This window comes from Mirounga angustirostris, unplaced genomic scaffold (assembly GCF_029215605.1).
Source record: "Mirounga angustirostris isolate CCGP_5_RB_7025 unplaced genomic scaffold, mMirAng1.0.hap1 SCAF_6, whole genome shotgun sequence".
In the NCBI taxonomy this organism is placed as follows: domain Eukaryota; kingdom Metazoa; phylum Chordata; class Mammalia; order Carnivora; family Phocidae; genus Mirounga; species Mirounga angustirostris.
In genome coordinates, this window is record NW_026991714.1 from 68,267,631 (window position 1) to 68,293,066 (window position 25,436).

Consider the following 25,436-nt stretch of genomic DNA (forward strand, 5'->3'; position numbering starts at 1 on the left):
CGAATAACTACCGTGAGCTCACGCGTAACTGTTACTGGACATCTAAGTGTCACCACAGAAAACCTTCTGATGAGGTTTTCCGTTTCTAATTGAACATGCTTGCCTTCCTGTAATAAGTAACTGCTGGTAAAGTGTGCGCTGGCAAAAGGGAACATCAAGAACTTCAAGGAACTGGTCCTTTCCGCCAAGGAGCTGTGGCCATTTATCTATAAACCAGTGTGTTTTGTACAGGTACTCTTGAAAAATATTTGAATAAAGCCCATTTAAAAATGGTTTAAAATGGTTTTTTAATGACAAGAATGCAATTCATTCCAACCTAATATTTTACTAGAGACCGGGAAGAGATGCATACGTTCCTCACTGTGGAATCAAAACCCCTCTGCGCCGGGGACAACGGAGGCCACGGCCGCCCGTGATGATGGCCAGGGGCCTTCGTGACGTCTTGGCACTCGAGAGCGTCTATCGTCAGTATGCTGGGCTAGACTTCTCTTGCTTGTCCATAATGAAGCCTTGATTCAAGCTTCTGAAATCTATGTCATCCTGTAGATTTTCTTTGTGTTCAGGTGCTGCTAGAATTACATAGTTCTTCACGGATGCTGACCTCACGGGCCAACCATCAGCAATGGGTTTGGGTTCCACAGATCTTTCACCCTCGTCAACCTGAGCCTCTTATAGGCATTTAAGAGACAGCGCTTTGGGGTGACAAGCAGAATCTGTGGCCATAAGATAGGACAACATGCCGGATGCCGTGGACCTCGTTGTGTCCCCTCAAAATTCACATGCTGAAGCCTTGCCCCGCAATGTGATGGTATTCGGGGGTGGGGCCTTTGGAAGATCATTACATTCATGTGCAGTCATGAGGCTGGGGCCCCCTATTGAGATCCTGTAAGAATCCTTTATAAGAAGACACACCAGGGAGCTTGCTTCTCGTTCTGCCCCAGCGTGTGAGGACTCACTTCGAAGACGCCAGTCGGCTAGTGAGGAAGCGAGCCCTCACCAGGGTACAGAGTTGGTGGGCACCATGATCTCAGACTTCCCAGCCTCCAGACCCCTGAAAAAATAAATTCCTGTAGCTTCAGCTGCCTAGACTGTGATATGTTTTTTTTTAAAGATTTTATTTATTTATTTGAGAGAGAGCATGAATGGGGGAGGGGCAGAGGGAGAAGCTGGCTCCCCGCAGAGCAGGGAGCCCGACTCGGACTCGATCTCAGGACCGCAGGATCACGGCCCGAGCCGAAGGCAGCCGCTCAGCCGACAGAGCCGCCCAGGCGCCCCTGGGCTGTGCTGTTTTACAGCAGAAAGCTGACCGTCGCTCCACCTTGAACCACATGCGCTGTAGGCAAATGAACAAGTCATTCATTTAATTCCCTGTCTTGTTCGTTTGAGCGTTCACCCCGGGCCATGTCCTGGGCCCCGTTGTAGGCAGTGAAGAACCAGTGGGAAGCAGGGTTGAGTAGAAGTCCCTACTCTGTGGCTTGCAGTCCTGGCGGGGAGACATATGCACTGAGTCACACTGGCGACCCAAGCCAGGCTGAACGTGCAGAGGTGACGTGGGGCACGGAGGGAGGGCCTTGGCGGGAGCAAGGAGGGCAGAGTTGGCAAGGCGGAGTCTCAGAGGGCGCGGGGCAGGGACGGGTGCTCAGGGGCGCGGAGGCCGTGCTGAGGAGGGGCTTGAAGCAGGGCTGTCTGCGAGGGTGGGAGCTTGAGGGGTGACGGGAGCTTGGACGGGGCACTTGTGGGGCTAGGACGCAGGGAGTGTGAAGACATATTTAGGAGCCAGAAAGGACAGAGCTTGGTGACTGAGCACAGGTTAGAGGGCAGGGAGAGAAAGTCCAGCATGATGCCTCGCTCTCTGGCTTGAGAGAGGGGATCAGCACCTGGGCCATCCTCACAGACAGAAAGTACTGGACGATGGCCAGACTGGGGAGAAAGGCCATGCATTTGGTTCTAGATGAGCTGCATCGGCCATGCCTCGAGGCAGCCATGAGGAGCAAGCAGGCCTTTGGACGTGACCGGACAGGGTCCCCAGCACCGTCCAAGCCAATTGAAACGAATACAACACTGTACGTTAGTTATACCGGAATTCAAGTTTTAAAAAAATCACAACTGTGGCTTCTCACGTGCTCTGGCCACATCCCACCGCTACACGTGGCCCGTGGCTTTCGCATTCAGCAGCATGGTTCTAGGGCCCAGAGAAGCAGACCAGACCGAGATGTGGACTTGGCCCCGTGTGCAGGTGACAGGACTGTGGATCTAGGAGGAAGGCCGGAAAGGGTGAGGCCTGAGCCTTGCGTCAGCGCTGCTGGGGAAGAACGAGGCTCAAGGACATGGAAAAGAGGCAGGCGGGGAGGGGGAGCCCCGGGAGCCCCGTCCTGAAGTCCAGTGGGAAGCGCGCTGGGAAGCAGAGGGGATGAGCATCGCTCTGAAGACGACGGAAAACATTTATTGCATCCGTGAAATAAAGGTTGCTGGTGCCTTTGGCAAGGCTGTTTCAGATGAGGGAGGGGGCCGCAAGGCAGACAGGGTGAGTGAGGGGAGGCCAGGGGTGAGGACAGAGAGCAGCCAACAGGGGGTAACAACGCCACGAGTTATGAGGGACGCACGGAATTCCTTAAAGCACATAGAGCTACGGCCGACAGCACAGACAGATGTCTTCAGAGCCCTGAGTTTGTCCCGCATGTTTACCAATTTTGAGTCTTGTCACGAACAGAGAGGCGTGCGCAGTTCCGTTCCTCCTTCCCATCCTCGCTCTCATGCAGAACAGGGGTGAGCTGGGCCTTGGGGGCCATGCTCACTGCAGGTGATCCCCACAGCGATGGACAGCCCCCGAAGGCTTTCATGTTTCCTTTTTAGAAACATGGTATTTTCTAGAATTTAGAGCAGACACAAGAAGACAGAGAAGTATAATGAACATCTGTGTGCTGCTCACCAGCGGGCCCCACGCCCTCCGGCCGAGCACGCGACCCCATGCACGCGCCCACCCCGTCGCTGTGACTCGGGAGCTGGGGAGTGACATCTCGCGCTTCGGCTGAGAAGACTCTGCGTCTGCTTGCTAGGGCAGGAGCGGGCCCTTCCCCGGAAAGAGCCGGAGACGGCACACTTCCGGCTTTGGGGGTCCCACGTGAGAGCGGCGGACAAGTGTCAACCAGTGAGTGGGGCTGAGAGCCAACAACAAGGCCGCTGAGATTTGAGTTTCATGTGATTTTCGTGTGTCACAAATCTACCGCTGCCTTCTTGGGCTCCTCCCCCCACCCCAACCGGTAAACAACGTCAAAACCATTTTTGCTCATAGGCAATACACAAACAGGCGGAGGGCCAGATTTGGGCTTCGGTTTGTCCACCGTGAGGGTGGAGAATGGATCGGAGGGAGCAAGAGGGTGCACGGGGTGACCCCCCAAGGATGCGCAGGGAGACCCCCCCAGGCTACGGCAGGAGGCAGAGACGAGACTTTACCAAACCTGCAGAGACAAGAGAGAATGGTAAACTTAAACGATTGTTATTAAGTACCATCCATTCTTTGCCCTATGCACAATGTTAGGGCTGAACATAGACAAATACGTGAATAAACGCATAACAGTTTTTGTCATTTAGTCTAGTTAGGGAGAAAGATGTGTTTTTTTCCTGTATCACATGGTGTAAGCATCATGATCGATCAATCAATCAATCAATCAAATGGGGTGCCTGGGTGGCTCACTCTGTTGAGCGTCCGACTCTTGGTTTCAGCTCGGGTCCTGATCTCAGGGTCGTAGGATCGAGCCCCGAGTCGGGCTCTGCGATCGGCAGGGAGTCTGCTGGACATTCTCCCTCTGCCCCTCTCCCGGCTTGTGCTCGCTCTCTCTCTCTAAGCACACAATAAGCATGTGTATGTATATTCATACATTCGTGCACATCTGTAAATGGCTATGGGATATGCATGAGGTATTCATTCCAACGTGACTTCCATCGTGAGTGTCTTCCATCAAGGCGAGCACTTGACCCATGAGTAGAAGTAGGGTAAGGGGGGAAGGTGTCCAAGGCAAAGGGAAAACACGGGTGGATGTAGGGAGGCTTTCCACAGAAGCCTCTGCCCCATCTCCCTTTTGGGTTATTACTCTCTGGAGGGGAATGCGGGAGAGCATGGAGCAAATCTGCAGGCTAAAGAGAAGGTACTGTAGCCTGCAACCAGCTTCCGAGTGGTAAAGAGACGTGTTTTCTGTTGAGAACTGGAAGTTTTGCAACCGATGCCCAGAATTCTTTTTCTAGGTGAATGTGGATCATGATATCTTAGGTGGTTGCTGAGATTTCGTTGTGTGCAAGAAAAGAATGAAAACCAGTGTAAAACGAGGTCAGGTTTTTTTAGTGCTAAATGGTCCTTTTATGAGCTGTGGGTTGCCAACAAGGGTCCTTGCAGGATGGGATGCCCTGCTCACTGTCTTCTGCCCCAGCGGGTGGCAGCTTCGACCTCCGGGACAAACATCTTGGACTTATCCTTGACTTCCTTCTCTCATATCCGTAGCTAACTGGTCAGGGAATTCTGTGGGGTCGGCCTTCAGAACACATCCCAAACCTGAGCACCCTCACCCTGGCCAGGCCACCGCCTACGCCACTCCTGTGTTTGGCCTGGAGGACTGCAAGAGCTTCCTGCAGGTTCTGTGCTAAGGTCGGGCGGGTTCTGCACAGCAGTCAGAGTGATCCCAGGAAACAGGAGTCAGATCCTCTGCTGCCAACCTTCCCAGGGCTCTCCACTTCACAGGGAGGGAGGCCCACAAGTTGGGGGGTATCACTCTGCCGTCCCCCTGCGGTCTCTGCAGCTATCCTGGCTCCCCACCGCCCTGCCCCACACCCCGCAGGCTTCCTGGAGGCCTTCACACTGGCCGTTGCCTCCTCCTGGAAGCCTTCCCTCCTGCACCGGTGCTCCACTAGCTCCCCAGCCTCAGGTCTGGGTCCTGGGTCCCGGAAGCCCGCCTGGACCACCCTCTTTAGAGTTGTACCTGCAGGCCCCTCCCCCAACCTCCTTCAGTTTTGTCCTTAGGACTGTAATTTGTGTAATCATTGATTATTGATACCTGTCGCTATTGGTTTGACCACGCATCTGAGGTTTGTTTTGTGCATGTGTAGGGCGGGACTCACAACACGCCGGGCGCCGAAAAGTACAGAACCAACGCAGGGACGGAGCCCCTTTGCTTAGTTCGGGACAGTCCTCCCATGTACCCAGACTTCACACCGCCGTTTTGGAGAAGTTTACATCCCAATGGAATTCACCGCACTTCACTCTTTCCAGGTATGAAGCCGGGGTGTGCGACACGGGATTTGGCGAATATCTGGGAGGGGGTGCGGGACCCAGGACGCGCTGCCTGTCCTGGAGCTGGGTACGGCAGGCGCTCTCCTCGCCTCGCTCCCTTCTCAGCCTCGCTGCGGAGGAGGCACCCCCGGAGGGCCCCCCACTGGAGAGCCCGCACCTCGGGGGCTGCCCGCCACCCAGGTCTTCCCCGGAGCGCCCCCCCCACGGAGGCTGCCCCCCACCGGAGCGCCCCCCCCACGGAGGCTGCCCCCCACCGGAGAGCCCCCCACGGAGGCGGCCCCCCCACCGGAGCGCCCCCCTCTTCGGGGGCTGCCCCCCCACCCGGCCTTTCCCCGGAGGCGCCCCCCACTGGGGCAGCCCCCCCCGCCCCCGGCTTCCGCGAGGCCGCGCCGCCCCGCCCCCGCCCCTCCCACAGCGGGCGCCCGCCGCGGGGCCGCGGAAGCGAGCGCCCCCACAGGCGGAGGTCCGACCGGCTTAAGCCTCAGAAAAGCGGCTCCTCGGAAGGCCGCTCGGCACACTTTTAACCGTTTTGGAGGCTTGTTTATTGTGACTGTAGCAAAAATATGTACGATCTACCTTGAAGTCATTTTTAAGTGTATTCCTCTATTTAGTGAAGGCGAGTCAGACCAGAGTCTCACACTGGAACCTGGGCGTCCGGCAAAGAGGCGAAGGCGCCGGCAGCGAACCCACGTCTCACTGGCCGCCCCGCCGGCGCAGGCGCGCTCCCGGCCCGCCCCCACTCACCGCCGCGCGCTCCCGGCCCCGCCCGCGCTCCCGGCCCCGCCCGCGCAGGCGCGCTCCCGGCCCGCCCCGCCCCCACCGCCGCGCGCGGGGGGCGGAGCGCAGAGGGCGCGCGGGCCGTCGCGGGCGCCGAGGAGACAAAGCCGCGTCGGGGCCGCGGGGGGTGGGCCCGGGGCTCGGTGGCGCCCCCGTCCGCTGGGAGGGCTCGGCGGACCGCCCACGCTGCGGACGCCTCGCAACAGGTCGGCCGCCTTCCGGGAGCCTCGCCCTGCGCCGCCGCCCCCGCTCCCGAAACCCGGGCGCCCCGCTCGGCTCGGGCCGCGGCTCCCATGCGGTTCGGGTCCAAGATGATGCCGGTAAGCGCGCGGGCGGGCGCGGAAGTGCGCGGGGTCCGGGCGGCGCGGCCCGGCTCCAGGTCCCCAGGCCGCGGTCCCCAGCCCAGCCTCCACCCTCGGCCCCCCTGACCCCCCCGGCCCGCCACCCTCGGCCCCCGGCCCGCGGTGAGCTGCGGGCGCGCAGCCGCCGAAACTTTCCTGCCGTCTCCGCCCGGGTCCTCGCTTGGGGCTGTCCTCGAGCGTCGAGAACAGGGGCCCGGAGTCTGGCTTGCTTTGTCTTTTTAAAAACTTTTGGTTGGAGTGAAGCAGACATCACACTTGCCCTTGCCTTAGTTTTGGTTGGGTTTCGCTCTCGGTGTGCGATGGCAGCCCGAGTGTCAGGTCGCAGGAGACCGGAGTGCCCGCGGCGCGTTCGGTCCGCGGCCCCCCACGAATCCCCCAAATCCTACTGAGCTCTCCATCCCTCCAAGAACCCCCGGTTACCCCCCCCCACCGAGTCCCCGGCCCACTGATTCCTCCGAACCCTCCCCAGCCACGCCCCGCTCCCCGGCCCCGCGTCCCCCCACCCCGGCCACCCCCACCCTCCGAGTCCCCGGCCTCATGAATCCCCCGGACCTTCGCCAACCCGCCCGCTCCCCGACCCCCCAAATCCCTCCCGTCCACCCCCACCCCCCGAGTCCCCGGCCCCCTGAACCCCCTGGACCCTCCCCAGCGCCCCGCCCCGCTCCCCCGCCCCCCTGTGCCCCCCGTCCACCCCCACCCTCCGAGTTCCCGCCCTCCAATCCTCCGGCACGCCCCCGAGTCCCCCTGAGCCCCCTGGCTCCCCGAGCCTCCGGCCCCTGAGCCCCCCCCACCAGCCCCCTGGACCTCCTGGTCCCCAGCCTCTGGCCTCCTGGAGTCCCCAGCCCCTTGAATCTTCGGAACCCGGCCCCCAGTCCCAGTCCCAGAGCCTCCGGCCCCCCCAACCCTCCGAGCCCCCGCCCCCTGGAGGCCCCCAGCCCAGGCCCCCCAGGGCTGAAGCAGGAGTGAAGTGGCGCTTTCCTTCAGCGCCCGCGCTGGGAGAGTCTAGCGGGGAGCTAGGCTGGGGGCTCGTGCACGCGTTCCCTGCCCCTTCCCCCCCCCGAAGTTGTGCTCGCGCTTCTCCCCCGGACCAGGGGTCACTTTGCGGCCCTCGCTGTTTTCTTGTGGCTTCGTGTGTTGAGACAAAGAAGCAGGCGACTTTTACCCCATTACCCCATCTGTGGAATGGAGTGAGGACAGATTTTGTTCACTGCAGTTACAGGTGCAGAGTAGAAAGTTTCGTGCCCCCCCCCCCCCCCACGTCGTGGGAGGGCGTCCTAAACGTTCACAGTCTGGATAAACTTGGTTTGTTGGGATTGATCATGGAGTTTGGATGTTTTGGGATATTTTGTTCTGCCACGATTCAAGGAATTGGAAAGTATTGAGTGTTACGCATCTTGGTTTTAGTTTCACACGGTTACAGTCAGGTTTGTGATGGGAATGCTCGGTATTAAAATATGGACCATGGAAGAAGGTGAAGGAGTTTGCTATTAAAATTTTTATCCCTTGGATTTACATTTCTTTCTCACCCCACCCTTTTTTAAAAAATGTTTCTCTTGAAATGACTTTTGCAGATCATCTCTGAATTTTCCTAAAAACAGGAGCAAGGTAAGTATTGGTTGTTGCAATGTGATTTCTTAAGGATAGTTTCATGTCAAAATATGCTTTGGGCTTTCTTAAAACCAAGGAGAATTTTCCTTCTCCCTGCTATATACCAGATGATCAGAATCTCTGAAAGGTTGTGTTGCTCTGGAGACTGTAAGTGAGCAGTATGGTTCTGATCACCCTCCGCACAGACTCCAGCGTGGGGGGCGGCAAGTCCCCTAGTGACAGAGCTACGGGCAGCCAGAACCTCACTACTTGTCAGCTACAACCTTTGTGACCAGAACCATCTCCTTTTAAAAAGTGATTTGTCTCAGGTTCAGCGTCTGTAAAATGGGGATGATGATATTACATAGCCCTTAGGGTGGTCTGAGGATTAGGGTTGCTGGTTCCAAAGCAGTCCAGTGCCCAGCTTGTCTGGGATTTGCAATCCTGGTGAAGCACAGCTTCTTAGTCCTGGGGGCCATACAAACGGAAGGCAAGTTTTTATTTAGTGCCACCCTGTGTCTTTATCCTGTTGTGTCTTGGGTACTTGAGGATAAACCCATTTTCTTAAAAATATTTCTCATCTTTGGCTTTTAATATACTTGGATTTTAATTTTAATGTTGAGTGAGGTTTCATATTTTATTACTTTGAAAAATGCTAACCAGTTGATTGGGAAAAGCAGTGTGCTTCCTGTGAAAAAAATGGATGTAGACAGTTGTCTTGATGTGCTTTTTTTTGGTTGTGGTTAAATGTCCATAACAAAAATTGCTATTTTAACCATTTTTAAGTGTGTAGTTCTCTGGCACTAAGTACATTCCTTGATTTGCTTTTCAAGGCATTCTAAAGATAACAGCTTGCTATTCAGACAGCATTATATTAAAAATGTGCAAATAAATGGTGTTTGTATATTTTCTCACCAAATGGTAGAGAATCAAGTGATTTTCATGTGGAACATGAAGTGATAATTGGACCCAAAACCAGAAGGGGAAGGTGCATTTTAGTAGGCTAGCTAAAAATAAGTAGGCAAACAGCTGAGTATCAGGGTGGAGGTAATGATAGGGTGCGGCAGAGCGGGTGTGATAATTAACACCCATTTTCAGATACCCACCAAAGCATCTCTGATTCTCTGATATTTCTACAACTTGGTAAGAAGAAACTGATTAACCTTTCCTACTTGGCCACCGTAGGAATTTTCCTCATTGAAGGAAGCGTTGTTTGCAGGTTTAGAGTATGGTTTTTTAGTTGAGCCATCCTCACTGTATTTGATTATCAGATAAAGGGAGATAATTATTAAAAACAAAATTTCTCAAGTATTCAAAATTATATCAGATATCTTTTTTCATTACTTTTGTTTTGCAAAGCATTATATTTAAGCAAAGCGTATATTCAGAAATATCTTTATGAGTTTAGCTATCTCTAAAAGCGTTCATTACTCTTTTTAGATGGGGCCTTATAAAAATTCCTGTTTGTATCTGCTATTGAAATGGTAAATTAAAAACCAAACAAAGCTACACACAAAACCGCACGGTATTGTGCAGTGCCACATGGAAGGCCAGAGGACTTGAACTTGCCTGTCTGTCCAGTAGATACCATGTGTTACATGCGTGCCTGGCTGTGATGGACATGCGCTGTGTCTGTCTGTCCCGTACGGTGGCCACCAGCACTTGAAGTGTGGCCAATGGGATGAGGAACTGACGTTTTAAAACAATTATTTAGTGTTAACTATATCTAAACAGCCACATGGGCCTGGTGGACACAGTACTGACCCAGTGGCCCATTTGACAAAGTAGCCCAAAGAGTAATTTTATGTTGGAATCACATATTGGCAGCTTCCTGTTTACATTAATACTTTTTTTTTTTTTAAGATTTTATTTATTTGAGAGAGAAAGCGAGAGAGCACAAGCGGGGGGAGGGGAGAGGCAGAGGGAGAAGCAGGTCCCAGGACCCCGGGATCATGACCTGAGCTGATGGCAGACGCTTCACGGTCGGAGCCCCCAGGTGCCCCTACATTAATACTTTAAAATGAAATCGTAATGACCTGTTTACCCCTAATGGCTTGGGAAATGGGTTTTCCAGTTACTTAGTTTAGTGTTCTCTTGGAACTTATCTCATCGTATGGCCCTGATACAGATAATGATTTTAAGAAAATGATAGCTTATTTTAAAAAGCTCAGTTGACCTGATCAGGATTTAAGTTTTAAATTTGTGGCATTTTCCCTTCCAGGGTTGCAGAGTGTCCCAATTATTTCTAGTTATTCTGTGATGCTGAAAGATGATATCCGATTGTGTGAGCTTCTAGACTGGGGAGTCTAGGACAAAAAAATTGGGTTCTCGCTGTATCACCTTTAGAATAGTCTGATGGCTGGTCGGTAGGATTTATATATTTCTAAGGGAAACTGCACCTCGTGCAGCTCACAGACCAAAGGCAGGACTTCTGCTTAAATACGTGTATTATTTTCCTGTAAAAGGGTGGTCTTATTTGCACATATTTTCCAAACTGAAATTATGTGTTGAAATTAAAAAGCTTTCAAGTTACAGCTTTAGAACATTGTATTTATATGATTATACCATGTGGTGAAAGAATTTCTTCTTGTTGATAGTAATGTAGCAAGTTAACTTAGACTCCAGAATAAAGTTTAAAGTGAGTTCTCTCTCTGTAGAATTGTAATTCCCAAAGGCTGTTAAACAAATCAGCTGTTTTAAAAAAATGCGGCAGATACCTCACATTTTATGTGCTGTAGTGAGATTTGTTGCCTTGTGACTTCTGCTATATTCATTAAAAACTGAAAAGCATTAAAAATTTTCTGTATTTTTACCTCTTTCGGGGAAACGGTTTAGACTTTGTAAAGAACCTTAGCACAAGCCTGCAGTTAAGTTGAAGAGAATTTGTCTGGAGGACATGGGAACGGAGGGTCATTTACTCATATGTTGCTTCTAGGAAGGACTGTTTTCTCTCCCAGTTCCTGTCCCCTGCCCCCCAACAGTAGAAAGTAGAAACAGTAAAACAAAATCTGTTTTTTTCCTGAAGCTTTTAAGGAATGCTATAGACGTTTATCCGTTGGTAATGTATCATAGTTTGTGACACTCGTTAAAAAGTCTGTCTGAAGCTAACTCCACACTGTTCTTGGCGCCCCTGTGTCGTGCGGCCTCTCTCCAGCTCAGAGGGGACTGTGTACCAGTGTGCCTGTTGGTGGGATTTGCTGTCTTGGCTCGTGAACCTTTCCCCAACCTCTACGAAGTGTCAAAGGATAAGGAGAGTGGGGTAGGAGAGTTCGGAATCCAGAGTGTTCTCTTCTGCTCATGCCACTCAACCTAGCCAAACATGATTGAAATACTTGCTTTTCGATGGAGTGCTGTGCTCTGAAGAGAGCATTTTTCTTTAGTCGGATCTAATTGAGAAAAGAAAACACAGATGACGGACTATGTATGAAATGCATACTTATTTTGGAGTGCTGGGTGAGACATTAAAATTTTACATGCTATTGGGGAGAGCCAAGGAGAAGTTGTAGTCAGTAGGGGATCCTTCAGGAGCACTGGGTGACATGGAGGCAGGGCCCTGAAAACATTTTATATACTGTCTCAGCAAAAGAAAGTTATTTTATCAAAGAAATGCACATTCTAAACATAGACCTTGTGTAGGAAAAGTAGTTTCCCAGACTCAGCAACTTGTGGTCATTTTATAGTTTTTTCTACATAAAATTTATCCCAAACCAAATGATTTATTGGGATGATAAGAGAACTACATTTTCATCGAAAATATTCATTTCGCCAGTAAATATTGAACTATTACTTCTGAAATGCCTACTTCAGTTGTTCCTCTAGAAACAAATTTTTAGCTTAGTACTACGTTATTTACATTTCAGACGTTTCAAATCAAAGTGTCTAAGACACAAGTAGACAAGTAGAGGAAAATCGTCATGAATAAAGGAGTCTGGAATTCCAATTGCAGGTGCTAGTGGTATGATAATAACGGGGGAGGAACAGCACAGCTGCTTGATCGTCCACAGTGGGGTGACCACTTCTGCGTGAGCAGGGCAGGGGGCTTGGAAGTTCTGTGCTCCCGTGTCCCTCCCAGGAAAGGGGAAGGAGCTTCTCCCAAGACCCCATCTGTGCCCCACCCTGTGCCTGGTGCTTTAGGTTGGTCATCCTATTGAATTTCCTGTTGACCTTGTGAAGCAAGTCTTCTCCTCATTCCACAGAGGAGGAATTTGAAGCTCAAAGGGTTTCAGGAATTTGCTCCTGGTCACTCAACAGAAATGAGATATGAACCAGGTCCGCCTACAGACAAACGCTCTTTGAGGCGGCAGTGCCTATGTTAGAGCATTTTTGCGTACCCTCTACGGGACAGACAGTAGCCATGGTGTTCTTTTGGTGAACGATAACTTCAAACATTAGTTTTCACAACATAACTACAATTGTTTTTCAAGTAGGAAGAGGAAAACAGACATTTTCCATATTTCAACCCAGACTGGGTGAGAAGGAAGTTTCGAATGACACGGAGGTGACCACCTTGCCCCCGTGCCATGGAAACACTTCAGTGCCTGTTGTCTTTGTACCTTGAACACTTCACGGAGATCTCAGCCCCTCCACGGCACTGGCAGGGAGGGGGGAAGGGAGGGGTGGGACAGCCACCATCTGTAGGAGGCGTGTGGAATCCTCTTTCTCTGGACGGTGTTTTTTAAACTGGGCCTGAAGACAATGATGTAGGGAAGGGAGCATGAGAAGTGGATGGGCGCATCGGGAGATGTGGAGGATGGGGGGATGTACAGCGTCTGTGGGGAGAGTGCCATCCCCAGTCTTCCATCTCCAGCCAGTTCCGGGAGCTTGCCTGGTACCTCGCCACTCTGCTGGTGGGAAGTCAGGATGGGCGCCGAGTGACCACGCCGTCTGAGTAGTGATCCAGCTTACTGAGGTGAATTTATCGGAAGTAAACTAGGGACTGATTTTGTTTGTTTGGTTTTGTTTTTAAAGATTTTATTTATTTGAGAGAGAGTGAGAGAGAGCCTGAGTTGGTGGGGGGGTTTGGCAGGGAGGGGCAAAGGGAGGGGTGGGCTCCCCGAGCAGGGAGCCAGATGCGGGGCTTGATCCCAGGACCCCGGAATCATGACCTGAGCCAAAGGCAGACGCTCAACCGGCTGAGCCACTGAGGCGCCCCTAGAGACTGATTTTGGATGTCTTCATTCTTCTTCATTAACCTGTTGATTGTATTTGGATGGCCGTTTGGGCCGGCATCTGTCTGCAAATATGTAGGGACCATCTGTGGTGTTCTGGGCACTCTTCTAAGTGCCTGGATCCAGGAGAGGATAAGACATGTCCAGGGAGCTTACCTCCCGTGGAGCTGAGGCGGGGGCAGTGGAGGACGTGGAGAATAAGAAAGAAACGGAGAGTGGGATTCCAGTAGGATTGTGCGGCTGGGATGGCTGCTTTAGATCGTGGGGCAGGGAAGTGACAGTTCAGCTGGGACCCGCGTGGCCGCGAGGAGCTGTTCCTGTGTGTCACAATATTTGTAATTGCTACTTCTCCTAGAACATTATGAGGCTGGGCTGGGGGCACGGGCCTGGAGGACACAGTACGGCCCCAGGGGGGCTGGCGCTTCGTGGATGGCGGTGAGGGTGCCGAGGGCTGAGGTGGCACTGGGGGGATACAGTAGCCCCCAGGGGCGTGGCAGCAGGAGAAGGGACCGCATCTCACTGATTAGGAAAGACCCTTGTGTTGCTGTGTGGACGGTGGGCTGTGCGGCTGCCAGAGGGAATCAGCCGGGAGAGGCAGGGAGAGGGAAGGCCACTCACAGCCCCTGAGGAAGGTCCACAGACAGCCACCGAGAATGAGTAAAAGCCGCACCTTATCACAGCGAGGGCCCAGCCGGTAGTGTGACTGGTTGTGAACTTGTTAACCTTAAATGAAAGTTACTTTCCCGGGAAAGTGCTTTATTCGGGAATAGCAGAGAATTGCAGTTTGGGACACGCAAGCTAGGACAAGACCACAGGCCCAAGTCCTGCGCAGGAAGGAGAGGAACATGGTTTTATGGACAAGGAGGGAGTTGGGAGGGTTGTTTCCAAGCAAAGTCCACTGGAGAAAAACAGGAGTTCGGGGTGACGGTGGTTTGTCACCGGCTGCGCTGCTGGGGTGCTCACTTCCTGTAGGAGATGCAGTGCCCATCTTTCCCTGTGGGGGCCTGTAATTCGGGATTCTTCCCTGGGGAGGGTTGGAATCTTCTGTTGGATCTGTAGTTGACCTTGAGTGATGCGGCTCCCCCTTCCAACCTCCCCTTCCACATCCAGAATCCACTCTGGTAAGGTCTCCCCTTACTGATTTCACAGACAACCGACACAGTGTGTCCCCTGCTTTAATAACCTGCCCTCGTGCCACTGGGGAGCCCCGGGGTGAGATGAGCCGGCAGCACGCAGCCCCAGGGTTGGGAGTAAGAGCAGCAGGAGTAGGGAAGGTGGCTCCCATTCCACAAGCTCCCTCCCGAGCGAGTAAGGAGAAACCGGACTCTGTATAGGATTCGAGAGCAGCCCTCAGTCACTGCGTCTCTAAAACCGAGCAGGGCAAGTCTGGTTTCTGAAGGAAGCCCGAACCCTAAAATCGTTTTACGACGACCATACTTTTGACCCCGTGATTGTACCGCCTTGGCAGCTTCTGATGGGCTCACCTACAAGTCCCTTTACCAGTTGTTTTAAATCAGAGATCTCTTCCTTTTATTGACAGAGATACGTAGTAGCCGGCCATCTAGGAAATTGAAGTCAGAGCTGTGTCAACTCTAAAGGGCACGTGCCCTTGTTTTTCTGAACCACAACTGCTAGCTGGTTTGTGATAGGTGGGAGATTTTGGTCATTTGCTGCTTTCCAGAAAAGGGGGGCATCCATGGTGGTTTTCCTGAAACAGAAGTCTGTGTCTTCCCTCTCCAGAAGACTCCAGGACTGATTCTTTTGCAGCGTGCGAGATGAGCTCCCTGGTCAGATGTGAAGTGTCTGATGTCTAGCCCAGGTCTAAGGTCAGCCTTTCTGTGCCGACCGTACACTTCCATCCAAATATTGCAAGTGATAGAAAGATGCAAAACACCCAACAAGTCCGCATCCGCTCATGCCACCACTCTCTGGCCTGCAGTTGGAATTGTGTCCCCGTTCCAGAAGATGTGCTTCCTGCCTCGTCCGTGCTCCCCAGGGGATCTGCATTAGGGCTGCTAGTGGGGCTGGATGTCCGTGTTCCTCGTGCTCACGGCAAGTTGTCCATGCTTCTGTCCATGACGTGCTCTGCGCCCTCTGACCTCGCCGTAACTCCGTGTGTGGGTGACGCCACCCTGGCAGTTTCTGCAGCAAGTCTGTGCCCCACGGGTTGAGAATTGGCCCGTCCCTGCGTATTTGTCCAGTCTTGCCCCACCCTCCCGTTTCGGCAGCTCCAGGACCAGAGTGACGATGCTGTGCCTGGTGCGCTCACGCCTCTGCATGTGGGGATGTTTTTCTGCCTGGATGTTCCTCTTCTGCTCATCTTACGCATCCTTCAGTTTCCAGTTCGGGGGCACTCCTTGGGAGGGAGAGGTTGCTTCCTGCTTTCCCTGGACCTGTGTGCGTCTCCACGAGGCTCCCACGTGCAGCCCGTCAGCTCTCAGCCCGGAGTTGCCCCACCAGCTCTTGGAGGCACCACACCTCTCACCGCCGTGGTTCTGGCACTTGCCGCACTGATCGACACACTGTGGGGACGATAAATACTGGTGGAGTGGATGAATGGTCTTAATTTTTTTTTAAACATTGTATTTATTTGAGAGAGCGAGCATGAGCAGGTGGAGGGGCAGAGGGAGAGGGAGAAGCAGGCTCCCCACTGAGCAGGGAGCCCCATGTGGGACCCGATCCCGGGACCCCAAGATCATGACGTGAGCCGAAGTTAGACGTTTAACTGACTGAGCCACCCAGGTGCTACTGAGAGTTCTTTCTTTCGATTTTCTTAGGTGAGGGTAGTTCTCACCCACCTATATTTATGTCCACAATTGGCTTTTGAGCTTTCTTCGAGGTTCCCAGAGCTGGAGTCTTTGAGAATGGAGGAACACTTGGATTACAAAGGGTGAGGCAGAAAGCGGGGAACTGGAAGCAGTGGATTGGTTGTACTCATGGCCTCATGGGTGAGTCTGAGTAGTGTGCTGAGTGGAGAAAAGCGAGACATGGGATGAAAAAGTGCCTTTATGTGAAGTTGTTCCTGCACCCACCAAGCAGCAGGGCTCAGGGTAGAAGGCAGTGCGAGCGGTAGAGAGCGGGGGTCAGGGTGGGCAGTGACCTACTCACATACGGGGTTTAGTCTTTTTCCTCTCCTCGGTGTTTGTTGACGACAGATACTGAAAGCAGAGTGGCCTAACGCGATGCTCTGTGGCATAGATTTGGAATTTGAGATCTGAGTCAGGCTTTAGGCATGGCTGAGAAGGAGAACAGATTTCTTACGTTACTCCAAGCAGAATGCCTTGTTTCTTCTTTTGAGCCATGGTCTGGTTTTGGGAACGCTCACTTTCAAGTTACACTGCACATTCGTGTAGGCGCTCACTCTTGCTCATGCCCTGGGCTCCTGCCGACTCTCCCGGCCGCCACGGAGCTCTGACCCACAGCGTCCACGCAACTGCGTGAGCTTCTGTTGTCGACTTGCCGTGTGTGAGATCTGAGATAGCGTGGGGGTGGAAGAAGGCTTTCAGGGTCAAAACCTCTGTCCTAGGGATTTACACACCAGTGAGGCAGGTAAGACAGGCGTATAAACAACTGTGTGCGAGTGGACGTTAGCAAAGCAAAGAGCATGTTTTCTTGTGGCTGGAGAGGTGAACGTGCGTGCTTATGTGTGTAGGAGGGGCTGGGGCAGTTTGAGGGTCTCTGAATCATTCTAGGAGCATAGGGATGACTTGGACACTAAGGGATAGGGTGTAGGGAACAGGTGAGCTAACCCAGGGAGATGAGTGAGGAAAAGTGTGGGTTTTTAGGTTTCTCGTTTGGTGATCTGAGGCCGTGATTGTGCAACAGATGATGTAAACAAAGTTCCCTGAAATTCAAATTATGCAGAGATAAGTACGAGTGCCCGTGAGTGTGTTTCGATGCTGTTACTGTTGCCGGTTAGCTCCTGGTGCTGCAATAGTTAGTGTGTGCGGGGTGGGTCGTTCTTGACAGCACAGCCCTCCCAGCCCCGCTCATAACCCTCGAAGCTGGTGCTTCTCAAGCTGTATGTAGTGGGGTGGTGGGGCTCACCGCAAGGGCTCCCAATTCAGGAGGTCTGCTGGGGGAGGATGCGCCGCGGCTGAGACTTTCTGCTCTAACAAGTCCCCCAGTAATATTAGCTGATGCCATTGGTCTGGGGACCACACTCTGAGAACCCCGCTAGCCACCTTTCCCGTACTAGAAAGCCTGTTTGTTCTTGACCTGCGGGGCCCTGGTGAACCAGCCCTTGTTCGTGCCTGCCTGCATTCCTGGTGCGCTGCCCCTTCTTTCTGGTCATTTGCGTGTGGCCTTCCCGTGGGGCGTCTTCCCCAGAGGCTCCTTCGGCCTCCGTCCAGATGCCTCTCCAGGAGTTGCTGCGTGTCGTAGTCTCCTCTCCTGCCTTTCTGGGCCACACCTGTGCTCAGGAAGTCCTAGCGGGCATGGGCGGGACAGATGTCCAGGTCAACAAGCACTTGGGGCTGGGAAGGGACAGAACCAGGAGCTTCTCCCGAGGGATGGATGTCGGGAGGGTGCCAGTCCCGGGAGGCCTGGAGGTGGTGGTGCTGTTGGCTCTTGGGCACCCAGCGGGGATGTGATCAGACATCTGAGAGCAGCATGCAGCTTTCTGAGAGAACGTGATTTTTCCGTAGAGGATTTTTCTCTCAAAGTAGCCGCTTCATATTTGCCTTATCTTTTTTTTCTGGAATGGAGATGATCTTGGAGGATGACCGTGTTCTCTGGATGACACTGGGTGCCTGGGGGACTCCCTGTTTGGTGCCGTCCGGATCGCTGTTGAGACTTCCTGGGGTGTTGATTTCTAACTTCCACTTCCTTGCTATCGTGACCAAAAGGGTAAAAAAAAAAAAATCCATTGATTATGATTTTATGATTTTGCTTTAACTAACTCAGATGTGGCTGCTAGAAACTGATGGACTGATTGTAAACGATGCTGTAATAAAAAGCGGTGCACTCAGTGTCCAGGTGGGTTCACACGTCACAGGCTCCGAACAGAGAACTGGTAGATGTAACTCACCGTCTGCGACGGAGGTTTCGATTGGCAGCCTAGTGGCCTTGAGAGTAAACTCCAGGCGGGAGTCCTGGCCTCCCGGTCGTGTGTGCCTGACAGCTGACACGAGGCCGGGCCGGTCTCTGAAGGCCAGGACGCAGCACTGGGAGATGCGTGTCCCTGCAACCCAAGGGAGGCTGCCCATGTGGACACTGGGGGGGTGGGGAAGGGCATCCAGGCTGGGGAAGCGGGCGGAGCGCTGACCCATGAAGGCTGACCCACCTGTGAGGAGGCGTGGCAGAAGATCCCAGAAGGTGGGGATGGACCTACGTGTCATTTCTAGCCCTTTTGCTGTTGGCGGGCACCGCTGGGCCGAAGGGCCCTGCGCTCCTGAGCGGTTGAACGAAGCTTCGGCTGATATTCCTGTTTGTTCATTCTTGTCCCGTTCTGGATGGTCGTGTTGAGGGAGGTGTCGCTGTGGCAGGGTGCAGTGCAGCCCAGTGTAAAAGGGAAGTGATGGTTTGCATTTCTCCCCGCACAGGGGAGTGCTGAACCCCGACCATGTGGACTCCTCCCTGGTCTCACCCCCAGCCTGGTTGCTGCCCATCCTGACGTCCTGACGCGCAGTTCCTGAGAGTTGTGAGGCTTGGGAGGATTCGTGTCACCCGTCTTACAGATTGTTCCTTTTCCTCTAAGGGACGTGTCCCCCCCCCCCCCCCCCCCGCCGTATTCTTTTCTCCTAGGTAAACCGGAGGGATTGAAGGGTTTATGAGTCAGAACTCCAAAGCTGCTATCACAAAGCCTTGCTTCCTTTCTGTGACGAGGAGCATCTTATACTTTTGGTTCCTTTTTCTTTCTGTGGAGCTTTTCATGGTTTTGTAAATCAAAGGCATAAACTGTAGCCTCTGACACAAAGTAAATTTCTTGTAAATGCCCTAGCCAGTTTTTGTGGGGTTTTTTTTTTTTTTTTGTATTTCCTCTTGGAAGACTCTTCCAAATTTTAATCTGAGATAATGCCTCCTTGAACATGAATCATTCTTATGTTAAGAGCATAACATTATAGTCACAGTGACTACATGTCCTCTAAAACGGAGCTCTTAAAAATAAATCTGTGACCCATTGTTTTTAATTGGAGATTGTCTGTGACTTTAGGATTTTGGAAGGGCAAGTCTTCTTCGGACATGACTTGGGCCTGAATCACTGCAGAGGGCGGGGGTGCAGGGCGAGGAGCGTTTGTCTTCTCCGAGCCTTTCCTCTCCAATCAAGCACCTTAAGAAGTCGTCGCAAATAGTCATCACGGCTGCCACGTTCAGGAGAGTATTTCCACATTCTTTTATCAGAGTCTATAGTAAGTGAACTTTGAAACTGAAATTATTCTGAAAATATGTTAACATTGAGAACATTTTAAAGGGACGTCCATGCCCATGTCCTGTATATTCCGTACGAGCCAGTTCATCTGTACGTGTATTGTAGACGGTTCTGATCTACGACTTTATACGATTCTGTTCTGTAGCTTAATCTTACCACTTTCCTAACACCATATTTGGGTCATAACTTACTTTTCCATGTTGCTGGATATTCAGTTTGCCACATTACTTTTCATAGATCTAACCCTGTAGTGAAAATCTGGTGGCATTTAGAATTTTTCTTCATTTCGGTTACTTCTTTAGGATAAATTCCCATAAGGTCATGAGGTAGACCTAATTCTGTGCCTTTTGACACGACCCATTTTATTTTCCAAATGGATTTTAACAATGTATATGGTGCCACCATCATGTCCGGGTGAATCACTGTCCTACAGTCTCTGTTGGATCTTTTAATCAAACCGCTGATGTAATAGCTGTAAGTGGTACCTCATTGTTTCAGTTTAGTTAAAACAATTACACCCCCCCAGGTTTTGTGGTTTGTTTTATTTTATGTGACCTGCCTGTTATTCGTCTGCTCTGAAGGATACTTTAGAGTTTGTCGTGTTTTGAGGAATCTCTTCTTGTGGCTCATGCTATAAAAAAATGAAGTTCCTGGTTTATAAGTTGGCACGAAGTTAGCATGTAGTTAGCGTGTTACAATGTCTCTGCCCCGTGGGAGGGGCCACTGGTATTCACTGGTACCGAGGGAAGAAGAGCGTCCGCTCTGTCAGCCTGTCGCTGTCGCCTGCCGTGACGTGCATTTTCAGGTGCTCCCGCGGTTCCTGGTCCTCGCGGTGCACAGATCTGTGAGGGCTGCCGTGAGGCTTTGGCCTGATGATTGCTGCGTTCTTCCCAATGACAATAATTCACCTCCGAGGTTCTCAGGAAATACTCAGAGCTTGAGTCTGTGAGAACAGGCAAGACTCTCACGACAGCCTCCCCAGGGAGCCCCATTTTGCGTGCTTCCCTGCGGGCCAGGGAGTTGAGGAAGTCATCTCTGCATCCTTGGGAATACGGTGTTTTAAAATGTACACGCCAGGAAAGATGACGTATTTGGAATTAAGGTTATGATAGATTTGTTTTATTATTTTCTTATGCTTTCCATTAACTGTGCCTCTGGCTGAAACCTCAGCCTGTCTCCCATCATGTGCATTTTTTTCATTTCTGAATTTCCATTTTACCTTCAGTCTCATTCATGTACTTTAATAGTAAATTGTCTCGTTTTTCCATGAGCATATTTCATCTCCCTTAAGAGATATTTGTATCTTACACAAAGCACACATAAATAGTGATATAATTCATGTTCCGTGAAATTCACCCCATGAAGTGTGCGGTGCAGAGGTTTTAGTAACTTCACGGGGTTATGTAACCAGCACCACAATTCCAGAACATTTCCATCACCCCAGATGGAAACCCCGTACTCTTGATCAGTCATTCCCGCCCCCCTGCCCCAGCCCCTAGCAACCACTAATGCGCTGTCTCTGTGCCCTTGAATGTTCGGGACGTGTCCGGTTTGTGTCTGGCTTCTGTCACTCAGTATAATGCTGTCAAGGTTCATCCGTGTCGCCGCGCGTCTCCACACTGCAGTCCTTTCTGTGACCAGATACTATTCCGTTCTCATGGGGTGGATTTCCAAGATCTGTTTCTGGACTGCTTGTTTCTCATGGCCCCCGACTAAAGTTGGGGCAGTGTTGGGGCCCCAGAAAAGCACGACGGAGGGCATGCTTGTTGTACACGTCACAGCAGGGCCCCAGGAAGCGGTGGCGCCTTGTGTTCATCTTCCCAATTTCATCGTTGGCTCCTTAAAATACCAATTTTATTGTGCACATGGTACATAATCATTGTAGAAAATTTAAGCATGGCTGAGCTCCCAGAAAGTCACTTCATAATGTTCTCACCATGGCATCACTGCTGTTACTTGGTGAATATGGTTCCAGACTTCTTTCTGTGCGTGGGTTGCCCGCGGGTATATGTGTGTTCCATGTTCCCGTTTGTGGAAAAGGATGTGGTGAACAGTCTTGTAACAAAACAGTGCGAAACCGACACATTTTCGAAAATTTGTGCTTTTTCCTTCTACAGTGTTTTGGTATCGGATGCTGGAAACTTCTAAGATTTAACAGCTTTATTTTTTATCTTTAAAAATTCATGAATTGTAGACCCAGATTGTTCTCTGCAGGACTTCGTTGATAGAGTCAACTAAAATGTCTTTTTTAAAGTAAAATTTTCAACATGCTAATACAACTTTAAACAAAACAAAGCAAAACCAGCTTCACCTTGTTTTTATTTCATTTTTTAGGGAATTAAATTACATTTTTTAAGAATTTCTTTATCCTTTTAGAGCATAGCAGATTTGTGAACAGAGATAAAAGGAAGGTGGCCACGTGAAGAATGCGTGCACCTGCTTTTTCTCAGGTTAATAGGATGATGAGTTTAGCTGGCCCTCTCTTTTGATCCTCTTTCTGATTTATTTTTTTGCTAGTCTTTCAAGTAAGAAGAGAATTGATATTTATTGAGAAAATCCCTGATTCACTTCCTCTATAAAATTTTAAATAGGTATAAATTATCACACTAAAGCCCGTAATTGTGGCCAGATTATAACTTAAAAGATTTTAAATTATAAGTGATGTGTAAGTGATATTGAACTTGGGGACATACTTATGTGTATACATTTAAAAGTGGTTGAAATGGGTTTAAAAGTTTATCTCAAAGTTAGGATGCCTTTACGTTGTTTTACTCATAATGTTCTAGGAGGGAGAAGAGGCAGTTACAAATATCGTGGCCGGCAGCGGCAGCGGGGACCGGGGGTGTTTCTTGTCCACCCGGCTGTGGCGTGGGTGGGGGAGGCCCCTCCGCGGTCACTTAGTGTGAAGTGTCCCCCTTCTGGCCATATTGTTGCCACTGTGCGGTGGTGGCCAGCGAAGATATCCATCACACTTGACAAATTCTCTTTGTCGTGTAAGAAGTAGAATAATCACTCGGAGAAAGGACACAGGTGAGGGTGGGCTGTGGCGCGTTGGCCGAGGGCAGAGGCTTTGTGGGCTGTCCCGGCGGAGCTCCCCACTGGGCCGTGGACACTGGTCTGGAGAACGGTCATGGTCAGTATTGCCCCACCAGTCCCCTCTCTGCTGGCCAGTCCCATCCATTCACTCCACCCGTTAGGACTCGTGCTGGAATGAAAGTAGACACCCCTTGTGCCCAGCCTTCCGTCTGGGGCCCCGCTGCCTCTGCGCGGTGTTAGGGCCCACTGCCGTGGTCGGCTCTGCCGTGCTGGGTCTGTACCCTCCCTCGGGGTCTGGTCTGGGCCGTCCGTGCTTCAGGGCAGCCGGCAGCCTCCGAGTGCCATGTGTGGGGCTGAGGGTCAGTTCTCTGGCCACTTTTTGGAGACCCTAAGTTCACTGGACTTTGTTGAGACAGTCTGTCCACTTGGTCTCTGGGGCCCTGCACTCCTTCGGGTGAGTTTCTCTTTTCTTGTGGATGGCCTCTCTCAGTCCTTTGCTGGGTCCTCCTCGTCCGGGACATTGACATCGTGCAGCCGGCTCCAGCCCAGCCCTCGCCCTGTCCTGTCTGCCGTCCCTAGCTGATCTCGCCCAGCCTTGGGCTCCAAGGCCTCTGTTTGCTCCTGTCGTACTTTCGAGTCCATTCCGGTGTCTGGTAGGTGGCTCCGAGTTGCCCCGGAGGCTCCTCCGGCCGGCCCCCTCCTCACCTCCGTGCGACGCTCAGCCCGGTGCCGAGGCAGCAGGTCCAGGCTCACGCCAGTCGCTCTCTGCCTTCACGTCCACCCGCTGTCCATCAAGTACGTCTCTGGCTCTGCTTTCATAATAATCCACATCTAGCCGTTTGACCACGTCTGCCGTCACCTGCAGCCTGGGCCCCCTCCAGCTCGGGTGCTGCGTTTCCTCTCAGCTGGGCATGCACGGCCGTCCCCTGGATCTGCTCCCATGGCAGCCACAGTGTTTCAGATGACATCACTTCATGCCCCAAGGACCTCTTTAAAAAAAAATTGAAATATGACTCCCATACCACCACTCTGAAGTGTGCACTCCGTGGGTTTCGACTTCGCACGGTTGTACCACGCTCACACTAATTCCGGCGCGTCTGTCGCCCCAGGCGAAGCGCCGGAGCTGTTAGCAGTCACTCCCCTGGCCCCCCCCGGCAATCACCAATGTCTCTGTCTCTTGACGATTTGCCTCCAGTGGGCTCTTCAGTTAAAGTCCAGATCCCTTGCTCTGGCTTCTGGACAGTGGTTCCCAGACCAGCGGCGTCCACGTCATGTGGGAGCTTGTTAGAAATGCAGCATCTCGGCCCCCTTCCGGGTCCACTCGGTCAGAAACTGAGGGTGGAGCCCAGCCGTCCGTGGTTAACAACCCTCTGTCCATGCCCCAGTTTGAGCACCAGGGGCTCATGACTCCCCTCGAATCCTTTCCCCTTGCTGCCTCTCTGCGGACCCTGCTCTCCCCCAGACGTGACAAACCAGACCCCTCCTCAAGGCCCTTATGTGTGCTGTCTCCTTAGCTCGGCTCGTGCTTTATTCTGCTTAGCCGGCTGCCCTGGAGCCCTCCGGAACCTCGCCGGTGTGGACGTCCCTGCCTTCGCGTGCAGATGGGAGGACTGATGTCCCGAGCACCTCTAGCTGCCCCTGTAGATGCACTCTGCACCCTTCTCCTCCCTGCCCTGGGCTCCCAGCCGCGGGCTTGTGCACGCCGCACCCGCGTCCCTCTCCACGCAGCCTCCTCTGTTTTGAACTTTGTGCTGTGTGCTGTATTAGCTGTTTATTACCGGTAATTTCCACAGTAGGACTGAGTTTGTAGAGCAGGCGGCCTGTACGTACTGAGTGGAGGGAAGAAGCAGCAGGATGGCGGGCTGGGGTGAGCACAAGAACCGGGAGGACTCTGCTCTCGTTTCCATTGGAGTGTCCGGCGGTGCTGTGTGCCGCGTGCTCTCCACACTTCTCGACACACAGAGGGAGACTTGCCCTGAAAGTAAGTCCGAGGGGAGTCTGTGCGGTGCAGGACCAGCTACGGGCCTCATTCACCCATGAACAAGGACTTACTGCATGCGTGCTGCGTGCCAGGCCACGCAGTCCACAGTGCTGAAGAGACAGCCCCCTGGCCTGTGTGGAGCGTATGTTCTAGAAGGGACCACAGAGGATAAGACCAGGTTAACTAAGTGTAAGTGTGGTGTGTGAGGGACCGTGCCAAGGAGAGCACAGAGCGGGAAAGTGCGTGCGCGTGCGCGTGCGCACATGGTGTTGGGATTTGGGCAAGGGCGGCCAGGGACAGCCTTGCTGGGACGGCGGCACTTGAGGGCAGACCTGCAGGGCCCAGGGGAGCAGTCAGGCTGGCTGCAGGCAGAGCAGGGCGGCCTGTGCGCATCGCAGAGACGGAGCTGATTAGGAGAGGAGACCCAGAAAGGGAGTGGGGGCAGGTGTTGGCGTGGGCAGGTCACGAGTCTGCTAATCCAGACCAGCTCCCCCTCCCTCCCCGCTCCCCCGCACCTGACGCAGCGCAGAGCAGTCCTGCCTGTCCTCCTGAATTCCCTCTGTGTCTCCTGAGCTGTGCAGCTCACACGTAGCACTGCCCCCCCCCCCCCCATTTTGTCATGAGATCCTGTCTTCTACGGAATCCAGCCTTTCTTACTGCCTTTGTTCCGGCCCTCGCTCTGTGCCAGCTGCTGGCTGCAGCGTGCGCGTTGTTGTGGAAAGGTCGGCTTTGACCCTGACGCCTGAAGTCGGTGGCAGTTCTCGGGGCGGAAGACTCTTACTTTGAAGACGGGGACTGAGGCTCAGAGAGGTGACGTGCTGTCCCTAAGGCGGTCTGGCTAATTATTAACAGGTCTGGGGGCAGAGCCCAGACC

At 52.6% G+C, this 25,436-nt stretch overlaps 1 protein-coding gene and 1 long non-coding RNA gene across 7 annotated transcripts in view; one reads left to right on the top strand and one right to left on the bottom strand.

Annotated features, from left to right (window-relative positions):
• Positions 1-1,094: 1,094 nt before the first annotated feature.
• On the bottom strand, positions 1,095-6,020 carry LOC123846349 (uncharacterized). Of its 2 annotated transcripts, XR_006791255.3 has the most exons (4): positions 5,858-6,020; positions 2,686-2,867; positions 2,121-2,253; positions 1,095-1,483 (listed from the first exon to the last, which is right to left on the bottom strand). It is a non-coding gene; the product is annotated as an uncharacterized LOC123846349 (long non-coding RNA). The 2 variants fall into 2 exon arrangements; XR_010412396.1 differs by lacking the exon at positions 2,121-2,253 and having other exon boundaries at positions 5,858-6,019.
• The window catches only part of TP53BP2 (tumor protein p53 binding protein 2), a 56,480-nt gene continuing 36,179 nt past the window's right edge, over positions 5,136-25,436 (top strand). For 2 of the 5 annotated variants that reach the window (XM_045877675.3, XM_064594518.1), the window contains exon 1: positions 6,138-6,378. In XM_045877675.3, coding sequence (XP_045733631.1) covers positions 6,352-6,378 — 27 coding nt within the window. In that variant the 5' untranslated portion in view covers positions 6,138-6,351. Of the gene's footprint in view, positions 5,261-6,137; positions 6,379-19,227; positions 19,526-25,436 lie in introns of those variants that run through there. The other 3 variants (XR_010412395.1, XM_064594516.1, XM_064594517.1) reach the window with 3 other exon arrangements.